The 11,938-nt window shown below is 30.8% G+C and overlaps 1 protein-coding gene across 2 annotated transcripts in view; it reads left to right on the top strand.

The window, feature by feature from the left end:
* Positions 1 to 11,938, top strand: part of LOC118188109 (cell adhesion molecule Dscam1-like) — a 637,201-nt gene that overhangs the window by 591,242 nt on the left and 34,021 nt on the right. For both annotated transcript variants that reach the window (XM_085823338.1, XM_085823339.1), the window contains one exon: positions 10,211 to 10,504. In XM_085823338.1, the coding sequence (XP_085679464.1) occupies positions 10,211 to 10,504 (294 nt within the window). The remainder of the gene's footprint in view (positions 1 to 10,210; positions 10,505 to 11,938) is intronic.

An 11,938-nucleotide genomic window follows, 5' to 3' on the forward strand; every position in this document is an offset into this window, starting at 1 on the left:
AAATTAAATAATGAAGAATCTGCATAAATGTATGCATGTTTCTCGCATTGTGGTAAAACAGCGGTACCTAGTGCTATCAAATTTTTAAATGACGTAATCCTCCACCGAATATGGGCATCTGGAAGCCCTAATTTAAAATATGTTTCATTATCTATTTCATATTTTGTCAGACATTAAAGAATTTTTGATTAACAAACTCAACGATTTCAGAGCGAGAAACGGTAGCATGTCACGGAAAAAAATGCATTTTTATCTCCAGCGCGCGAGACTGTGTATCGGGAATTCTAAAGATATGTCATTTTAAAATTTATTGAATTGAATTTTACGGTTTAAGTGCAAAGTCATTAAATAAAGATAACGCAGAAAACATTAAAAAAGTCCCTTTGGACTAATATAATATATGAAAGCTTTCAGATTTTTCTTGAAGTATTATTTCATTTTTATTACTATTTTATTATTATTAAGTTGGTTTATTTTATTTTATAGGAGTGTTAACATAGTGTAATTATTAATGGTATATTTTAGTATTTTAAATATGTTATTTTCTTTGCTCTCTCCAGACATAGATATTAGGACTTCATTGTTAAATTGTATATCCTTGTATTATGAGTTAATTACTTACATCTGTAAGGCTAATGGAACACAAGGAATTTTGTATTTGTTTGCGTAATTAAAGCAAAAAATCTCCTTGAGGCTCTGGCAACTATTCTTCCATGAAATTCATGAACAAGACAACAACATCAATCGCAATTTTGATTATATCATTATTGCTAAATTTATCGTTCAGTTTTATAGTTTCAGGAAAGATCACGTTGTTTTTACAAAGTATGGCAAGCTCCTGTATTTTAATTGCTATATCTAAATACCAAACTATTCATGATTTCAACTAAACAGAAACTACTATACTATACTTGCAAAATAGATAATCTTGATGCAAAGACATTAGGTTACTTGGATGCAGAAGACATAAAAATGTGCACTGTCCTCGCCAGGACTCTAAGCACTGACCTTTCGAACACGCGCTGAGCGTGCTGACCATTACACTATGAAGGCGGAAGAAATACCTCATGTTGAAAGTAAAAAATACATCTGTCAATTTTAATTGTATGATATTAAACTTCATGTGTGTACAATAAACGTAACATTAATATTTTTATAATAAGCGTAACGTTTTATGAAACATAACTATTAGGATCTGGTTAATGCATAAAATATTAGATTTCGTAGTTTTATAAAATTGATTTTTTAATTTTAAAATTGCAAAAATAAGAATATCTGCATGTTTTAAAGCATTTTTGAAACCGAAAGAGCATGTCTACGACCAGCGATGGCCAAAATAACAGCCAGAAAAGAACTTCCATGAACAAGACGGTTACAGTCGCAAAGATCGCGGCAAAAATATCGCGGACGAAAACGTCGCTGAGAAAACAACGCAAGGTCGTGGGAGAAAATAAAGCAAAGAGAAAACATCGCAGCTCTAAAACGTGGTGGTACAAAATATTGTCGTCGGAAATAGAACAGTTCAGATTAGCAGTTTAAAAACATCGTCGTCGAAAATATCGTGGTAAAAAATAAAGTACCTATAAATCATCGCATGACGATAGCATCGCAGCATTCGTTTTTAAGGCTTTAATAGTTGTAAAAGGATATTCGCATAATGATTTGTGAGCGCAAGATGGAAAGAAGGATTATTTTCAATTTCATATTTTTTAGTAACAAATAAATTTTAAAAAGAAAAACAATAAATTAAAATAAAACAAGAAATAGTTTTCACTAAAAGAGTATCAGATTAACGAAAGTGAAGAAAATAATCTCATAATTAACTTCGCAATTTGTTTATAGATAAGGTAATGCAGTTACTTATCTTTCGTTTTTAGATTATACTTTACATGAAAAATTAGCAGTAAAACTTCATGAAAAATAATTTATTCACGACCTTTGTTAGATAACTATGTCAGTTTAAAATTCTATTAAGTGCTATAAGTTGCATTAATTTTCTATGCTTAAGTTTCAACAAATATTTGATAGTTAATAAAAAATATGAAAACGAAAATTATTCTTCTTTACAACTTGCGCTCACAAATCATTATGCGAATTTTTACAATTATTAAATTTTACAATTATTAAGGCATGAAAAACGCATGTCTGCGATGTTATCGTCATATGATAATTTGTAGGTACTTTATTTTTTACCATGAGATTTTCGTCGACGATGTTTTTAAATTACGAAGTTTTTGAACCGCTTTATTTTCGACGACGATGTTTCGTGCGATCATGTTTTAGAACTGCGACATTTTCTCTTTGCTTCATTTTCTTCCACGATGCTTTGTACCACGACGTTTACGCCTTGCGTTGTTTTCTCCGCGACGTTTTCGTCCGCTATGTTTTTGCCGCTATGTTTTCGGCAGACACCAACACGACGTATATTAAGTTTTACTTTCAATTTAAACTGCATAACGGTAATTTAAATGATTTTTATTTCATTTTAAGAGAATATGTACCACTTTAAATGTTACCATTGCTGTATACATTTCTGTAAGCGATATATATATATATATATATATATATGCATTTGTGCATAAAGGGTGTCCCAGAAATATTTTGCACTTTTGAAACATTCATATAAAAACGAACGAACTGATCATCAGAATCTGTTTTGCACCAACAGATTTATAAAAAAAAAATAGAATTTTTGACGGCACATAATAATACATATATATATATATATATATATATTTACATATATAATATGTAACATATGTAATACATATATATATTTACATATATAATATGTAACATATATAATACATATATATATATATTTACATATATAATATGTAACATATGTAATACATATATATATTTACATATATATAATATGTAACATATATAATACATATATATATTACATAATAATACATATATATATATTTTAATTGTGGTGCTATTTGTATTGTTGAAAAAAAAATAAAATCATTTCAGTTGTGAGCATATTGCAGTACTGCAAATAATATAGTTATTCGTCATAAACTTCCACATATCTTTTTTTTTTTTTTTTTTTTTTTTTTTTTACATACTTTAAATTTGCAGTTATTCATATTCTTCTAAAGTATTTTAGTTTATAAATTTCCATGATGTGAATGCTAAACCTTCATCTATGGCGAAAAGTTTTAACTTAAATTTTCTTATCGCAAATATTATCCGCCTTTCTGACACAACTTTAGCTAGAAACCGCATACTGATACGCCACTTTGTTGATTTTATATGATGTTTTAAAAAGTATACAAATTTATTGAATACCGTTTATATACTCATAATAATAAATAATGCATTCCAGAAAGATGATGATTTCACTGTTAAATATCCCTTTAATAACGGATTGAAGCCAATAATCGCAGCTTATGACATGTCAAATGAAACAGAATTTACATCTGTGAGAGTTTCGGTTATGCAATGTTATTAAACAAAAAATTTATTTTAAATTTTTATTTGTATCATATTGAAAAAGGGCTAGTAAATACATTTCCGAAGTCAAGTTTATCAAAAGAAATAAAAATGATAATAAATAATAATTACCCTCATTATGCTATAAAAAATAACCAAGATATCAGAAATTAAAAATCTGGGAGACATGCAAATACTTTTAAAGAATATTATGCAAGTTACAATATCGAAAATAGCTTTCTATGAAGCACGTTTGATATCACACAAAAGCATTAATATAAGAACTGCATAATCACCGTAGAAAAACTAAAATATTTATTTGTTTGCTTTACAAAGTTAAATTTTATTCAAGTCGAATATTGGATGATTAAATGAATGGGCTTTAAATCATATGGTAATTTTTTTCCAGAGCCAATATTTCATAACGATCATCAGCTTACTTGTCAGAATTCTAACTGCAAGAAATCCTTTTAAAAATTTTAATAATTTAATTTTGCTTAGTGATGAGATATTAATAAAAATGTTATTACTCGTGCTTTCTTTTTTTAAAAAGAACTTTGCGTAATATGTTCGTGCATGCTCTAAATTAATGCATTGTTACGAATTTTGTACGCAAATAGATAATTTTAGTGCAATTATATGTGAAACTGTTCAACGTTTACGTAACATGAAAGCTTCAGAGAAACGATGTTCTGCCTAAAAAATGTACTGAAACAAGCTTATTTAACATTGAGTAAGCGGCTATCTTGCTAATTCAGCAAGATGTCGCCAAGCTGTTTTTTTTGCAACTAATTTTCCCACCAGAAATCGCCAAACGTGGCTACCATTTGGCGATATTTTGGTCCGGCACCTAAGACTGCATTATAGTGGCTTTCATGTAAAATGCTTTAAATTCTCAGCACAAACAACGAAGTAAATCTTGAAAATCGCATTGACGAATTTGTTTATTTGCATTAAGATCGCCTGTTGTCCCTGAGAGTTCTAGAAAAAAAAAAAAAAAATATATATATATTTTTTTTTTTTTTTTTTTTTTTTTTTTTTTTTTTTTGTTGATCGAAACGAGTAAGAACAGTTGCGCTATTGATTGAGAATGATTATTTCCTGTCCCTTTATAACTTCTTATTTCTGACTTATCTCGGGATTATCCAGACATTTTGTTCCTCCAAACTACCCAAAGATTTGGAGATTAACTGTATTGTTTGTAACAGACCTCGAGCTATCTATGGCGCTCGGATCATCGAGTGACCCATTTCATAGTTTCAAGTGACCCGCTTGAATTCCGAACATAAAGTATAATATATAAAAATAAATTATAAAGCATAATAAACAGAAAACATTATAACAGAAAATAGCTTGAATAATACATAAAAGAAACGAAAATAAATAATAACAATAACATTTTTGTTTGATTACAAAGTTGCAGTAACAAGCCTGCACTTTTTAAACAAAAATTATACCATAATTTCAGAGAGAAAGGATAACTTTGGCAAAGCAGATTCATAATTCTTAATTCCAAAATAATGGCTTGGCCATTTTGTCCGCGTTCGGTTCAACTTATAAATCCGAGCAAATATTTTCACATGAAATCTGTTTTAACTAACAACCGAAGCAACTCAACGAAAATTCAGATGCTTGTATTAGTCTTAAGAGAACTAATTATGAGCCAGACTTAACCATTTAGTTATGCTTGTTTTTATAATAATCAGAACTGTAATTTTAATTATGTTTAAAGTTACAGAATTTCGTTCACTTCGTAGGCATAACACGCTCTCCTATCACTTTCCAAAACCTCTCCTTAAATAGCACTTCTTTCTACCTCATTCGAATACACGCGCGCCAGCTTATTAGCATTATAGCAAGAAGGCGTGCGTGATTAAACGGGACTAAAAGGAAAATTGCTTCAACTAAAAATTAATTTAGTTAAATTAAATTAAACTTCACAAAGTTTAAAGCGTATTATAATTATTTCCTCCAAAAAATTAACTTATTATCCACCAAAACTGTTCTAAAATAAAAGTACCACTGACGACAAACGTCTTCTTAATATACACATTTTAGTTAATTATGACCTGTAGCCACAAAATGGTTGCCGACGCATCATCTGTAAGAGCTCTCCTAAGCTGAATTTCTAAAAACGGCTATATTTATGATGCACTTCCTTTGATAACAGAAAACATAATAAAAATAAAAATGGCATAAATACCGTATTTACTTGAAAAAAAGACTGACTCTATTTTCAATGCCTTTGTTCTTAAATTTGGCACGGTTTTATAACAAGCAATTAAAGTAAATAAATTATATAAGGGAAGGAAAGAGTTTAATTATCGCATTTTATAGAATAATTCCATTCTCTAAGTAATAAATAAGCACCTTGGGTTAAATGCCGTACATAAAAACTGCATATCTAAAAACAATTATAATAGCCACGCCTAGCTGAACGGTTTTTGTATGCACTACATAAACCAATGTAGATATGCATGCACTACATTGGTTTGCTTTTACTTTCTGTATCAAAATGAAATATTGAATTTATTTATTAACTCAAAGACATAGTTTGCACAGAAGGACTATTAATTTCGTTTCGGCATTTTGCGTTGGTTCACTATAAACGGCGTTTCACTATAAACGGCCACCAAATATTAGAGCCCTGAATTATATTGTTACGGATTTTCTATTTAATTTACTATTTCTAGTAGAATTATAATTAAAATTGTTTTATTTCCCCGTGTAATGCAGCGCGTGGCAAGTTTTAAGAGAAAAGCTACGCGAAAAAGTAAAACTACAGGAGTACGCGCATTTGATAATTAGATATCTCCTAATTTTATTCTTTTGCTTTCCAGAATACTCAAGAAAATACCAGAATGTTCTCGTGCATGATTATAAAGCTTATAAAAGCCGGAGAAAAACATCTCAATTCAGTTTTTTATTTAGTTCTGTTATTGATTGTAACGAATTCGCGGTGAGATCAGATTAGCTTTCTCTGTGTTTTGGATCTATTTAGCGTTTTAGTAGTTTAAAATATAACTACTGTGAGATATTGCAATGTTGTACGAATATCTCTGAGGAAATATTTCAGTATTCTCTTTTATTACTTGTGATAAGAATAAATTTTATTAACTTTTTATCGACTTATGCATTCAATCTATTACGAACCCGTACTCACCCAACACTTCTTGGTGGCAACGGTGGGATATTCAATGCCAGTTACAAAAGCGATGGAAGAACAATTAAATCAATTACTAGCAGCCGTTGCTGCGTTCAAAAAAGAGATGAAAACTAGTCAAGAATCAGTAAAAGAACAAATGAAACCTGTTAAAGAGGTGATAAAAGCTGTTGAAAGGAGAGATGAAAGACGCAATGAAAGCGCGCCAAGAGGCGATGAAAGTTTGTCAAGGATCCGTTAAAGAGAGAATGAAAGCCGCCAAAATTCTCTTAAAGAACAAATGAAAGCCTTTCAAGGAAAGATGGAGCAGTTAAAGATGAAATGAAAGTGGGCAAGACGAAATGATAAGAAAAATCACCTGCATAATAGAAAACAAATTTCAGGCTATGGACGGTAGAATAGACTCGGTCAAAAGTAAGATTAGAGAAATTGAAGAAACAGTTTCTTCTGTCAAAGAACAAATAGAAGTGAGAGTTTCTGCTGTGGAGGAACGAATTGAAGGAAGAGTTTCTGCAGTCCAACAATAAATTAAACAACAAAGTTGATAATTTAAAGAAATTCGTAGCGACGGCAAAGAGCAATTCTGATGTCGCCTTTTTGGAGTGCCCGACAGAAATCCTGTCCCTGCAGTACTTCATCGACGGCATCCGGGATCATAAAATAGAAGAGACTCTGCGAATGGCGGATGTAAATGACGTAAAAAGCGGTCTAGCGTACGCCATAAAATTCGAGGACCCAGAAAGGAACTCTTAGAGATCGCTACACAGTCACAGCTGTGCGAGTTCACGAGCCAGTGGATCAATTGATGGCTCGTTTAGAAGATTTATCCAGATACGTCAATGCTTTGATACGGAGTAGATGTGACACTAAAGTGACTTAAGTGTTGGAAATGTGGTATTTTAGGCCATATACGACAGCATTTCAGAATAGCCTGGAGCACGAAAACAAAACAAATGATTTGACAAGACCAGTCAGTGCCTTGAGGTGGAACAAGAGTGAAGTGACACCAATTCTAAAGTGCTGGAACTGCGGTGTGGAAGGCCACATACGAAGGAACTGAAGAACACCTCAGAGCACGGAAAATAAGACAGACAATTAAATGCCATGAGACAAAAAAGGAGTGAGTAGAAACCAAAGTACTGAAACTTTGGCTTCTAGCCTGCAAATATATGTAAGAAAAAAAAAAACTTACCTTTAGTCTTAAAATGAATCAAAATATTTAAAGCAGTATGGGAAATTACTTCTTATTACCTACATTTTCTATATTTAAATCTGATTGCCTGAGACCAATTCATCTAGAAATCAGCAATAAATGAAAAAGCAATCCTGAGAATTAATAGCGCTCAAATGAAAACAACTTTTTTTTAATTTCATTTCATTAATGAGATTCCTGAGAATAGGTTTCTCTAATATAATAGCATTCCCATTTAAGCAAGATGTTTCCATTTTTGAATTAACGTATTTAATTACCTCTATTTTTTAATCTGGAGGAAAAATTTCAAAATATTTGTAAAACGTTAACGACTCTAAACTGAAATCTCCAAAGAGTAAAATGCCATCAGGTTAAGTTTTACGTCATAAAGATTTTAATGTAGGCTAATTAGGCTAATTTTTAACTAAGAAACTAATACTTTTCAAAACTTCGTATTTTTTCAGCTATTATCTTCTATTTTAGTTGCATTTTAATTCTTTTTAGCTTAAAAAAGGGCTATTATTCTCGATATGAGATTCAGTGTTTATTCACTCTAAACAGCGTATCAATTTTCAGATTGCTGCAGGCAAATATTATCACCCTGTATTATATTTGAAGAAATTAAGTAATGAAGAATCTACATGATTGTACATACGTTTCTCACATTGGGAAAAAAACGAGAGTTAAAGCCATTTTGAATAACATAATCCGCCATTCAAACATGGGCCCCTGGAAGCCGAATTTTGAATTTGTTTTATTGTCTCTTTCATATTTTGCGAAACTTTAACGAATCAATAGCAACACTGTACAGGGGAAAAAAAAATATCTCCAGCGCGCGAGACTGTGTATCGAAAACTCTAAAGATATGCTCATTTTAAAATTATTTCGCGATATTGCTTTTGAACTGAATTTTATGGTTTTTAAGCGCGAAGAACCTGATGTTTAATAAAAAGTAACACACAAAATGTTAAAAAAAGCCCTTTTGGACGTAATTTAAAATCGGAAACCTTTCGAGCTTTTTTTTAAAATTTTTAATTTTAATTTTATTTTATTTAGTTATTCTTTTTTTTTTTTTTTTTCTTTTTAATAATAAAAGAATCTCTTTTAAACCCGATTAAATTTGCATTAAGGAAATTCTCGCAGTTGTTTGTTAGGATACTTCTTAGTCCAAAGGGGCTTTGTCCGTGAGAGACTATTGTTTTCATTTTCCGATTTTGCGTCGAATCACTCTGAATGTTTGTTCCACTTTTCAAACTGTTGCCATCAAATATTATCGCCCTGTGTTCTATTTAAAGAAACTAAATGATGAAAAATCTGCATAAATGTATGTATGCTTCTCGCGTTGTGATAAAACAACGGTAACAAAGAGCCACCAAATTTTGAATGCGTATTTCTGCTGCGAATATGCGCATGTGAAGGATCAAATTTGGAATTTGTTTTATTACCGATTTCATATTTTGTAAGACTTTAACAAAATTTTGATTAACAAACTCAAGGATTTCAAAATGATCAATGGCAACGTTGTACAGAAAAAAAACATTTTATCTCCAGCACTTGAGACTGTGTATCGGAAATTCGAAAGATATGCTCAATTTAAAACTATTTTGCGATACTGCTCTTGAACCGAATTTTACGGTTGAAGTGGGAAAGCATGATATTTAATAACGATAACACAGACAATGTTTAAAAAACGCCCCTTTAAACTCAATCTGAAACTTTCAGAATTTTTTTTTTTTTTTTAATTTTATTTTTTTTCTTTTTTGTGAATAATATAAAGATTAATCTCTTTTAAACCCGATTAATTGAACAGGAAGGAAAAATCTCATTTGTTTGTTAGGATAGTTTTATTATTATTATTATTTTACGAAGGGGAGGGGACGTTGCAAAGCGTAGTCGAAGAAATAAATGTCTAACAATGGTTAAGACTTTAAGCTGCGATTATAAATCTTCTCATATTTAGGGAGAGAAAATTAATGAAAATTTATCTAAAGCTTTATTTTACAAAATACTTCAATACGTTTCCAAATAAATATGCAAATAATTAAGTAAATAAAAGAAAGTCTTTTTCAAAAAGTGCGTTGCAAATGTCTTCAAGTTCTTTTCACTGTTCGCATTTGTAAGCCATTACGACTTAAAATGACGCACAATCTTGCTACAGCTTCCATTTGTCCTTGATTTAAATTTATACTTGACAAACAATTTTAAAAAATTTCAGGATTGTAGTTTTTTCTTTTTTAGACAAGAAAATGTTTCGAATTTTTTTAGTAACATTATCCTTGTTCACTTTGGTTTGCATCCATTTTTATTCAAAATATTCCGTTGTGCAGGCTTAACAATGCACAAGGAATAATAATAAAATATTTCATGCTATTTCTGTTATATTCCATAATGTTTATATTTTCTCCATTTAGCTCCTATAGCGCCAGACAAAAGATTCTTACTCAGTCTCAACTTCACGACGCTATTCGTCAACCTAAACAGCTGGCACAATGGGGGCTGTCCCATTCGTTTCTTCGTCGTCCAATACAAAGCCAACGGTCAACAAGACTGGACGCTCGTGAGCAACAACATTATACCAGAACAACAGAATATCACCATAATGGATCTGATTCCTGGAACTTGGTATTCTTTGCTGATGACCGCCCGAAATGATGCAGGATCAACTGATGCTGAATATGTGTTTGCAACAATGACAACATCAGGAGGTAATGTGCAGTTTGGGTGTAAGTTTTCTTTTGGCCACAAAGTAAATAGTTTCAGAAAAATAACGAAAACATTTGCCTAGAAGATGGAAAAGACGTTAACAAAATACTATGAGATTAAATTAGCATAATTTCTGTGAGCAATTCCAACAACTTGCACAAATTCAAATTGGCATTTCCATTCGTAGATTTCCATTGCATATGGCCAATCTGGAGATAAAATACAGATGTAACTAAATTTACAAATTTTTAAATTTAATGTTCAAACAGAGCAGTTTCTATGTAAGATAATCGAAAGTGCTAACAAAAACCAAGTGTTGCAAGTATCAAATTTAAAAACGGCTGAAATTCTTTTGTCAGTAAACAGTTCAATCTAGAATTTTAAATGAAAAGATTAATTACTGCAAAAAATCAGTGATAAACTTTATATGATATGTGTCATAAGTTATTGTTTAATATTCACTTTTGAGAAACGATTAAAATCTGAAATCTTTCAGATTTTTTTTATACTATTTTCTATATTCCATATATACTGCACACACAGACACATACAAATAAAAACAAACAAAAAAAAAAAAAAAAAAAAAAAAAAAAAGGACAGTTCTATATCTCCCGTTCTACTGGGCCGATTGACAAAATTCAACTTTCGTTTTTTATGTCTCGAAAGCGCAACATAGGATTGGATTGGATTATTCAGTTATGGCAAAGCAAATGAGGGCTATCTGCCTAAAGGAAGAATGCCTTCGTGGAGACTTTTTAAGGGAAACTGGCTCGTATACATCTTACTCATGGGGAAAAACAACGAAAACGCCCATGCAGCCAGCCCGTTCGCGGGATTCGAACCTCGGACCGAACTACCAGTCTTCAGCGTCTTTACCGCTCGGCCGCTGGTGGGCAGCGACATTTTTGACACAAAATCGGACTTTTTCTGAAATGATATGCCAATTTTTTTTTTTCCATATTCCGATTCTATGACTCAAATTATGCCAAACTACCAAGTTTTGTAAAAATCGCAAGAGTACTTTTTTAAAAATTAGCTCTCAAAGTTTAGCTCCTCAGTGTTAAATTAATTTAATGTATATTTATTAATATATCTTTTTTTATTAAACGTACTTGATTTTCCTTCTTCTAGAATTCGAAATTTAGGCTGAATCCAAATATAATTCAAATATTTTTTAATATTTAATATTAAAATTTGTATTTTTTAATATTTTTATAAATTTCTCGAAAACATTTTTGGATTATAACCTATAAATTTTTAAAACCATCTTAAAGTATATGTATTTCTAAGCATATCTGCAAACAATAAGAGTTTTTTATTCAAAATTTCCTAAGATATATACATGAATTTACATTTTGGCGCGTTTTGAAATTTGGCGTATTTAATATAAGCGATAATAGCGAAAATGTGGTTTGCGCACAGAAGGACCTTTGCTC

This window comes from Stegodyphus dumicola, chromosome 9 (genome assembly GCF_044657685.1).
Source record: "Stegodyphus dumicola isolate Sdum_Otavi_A_Nest chromosome 9, ASM4465768v1".
Lineage (NCBI taxonomy): Eukaryota > Metazoa > Arthropoda > Arachnida > Araneae > Eresidae > Stegodyphus > Stegodyphus dumicola.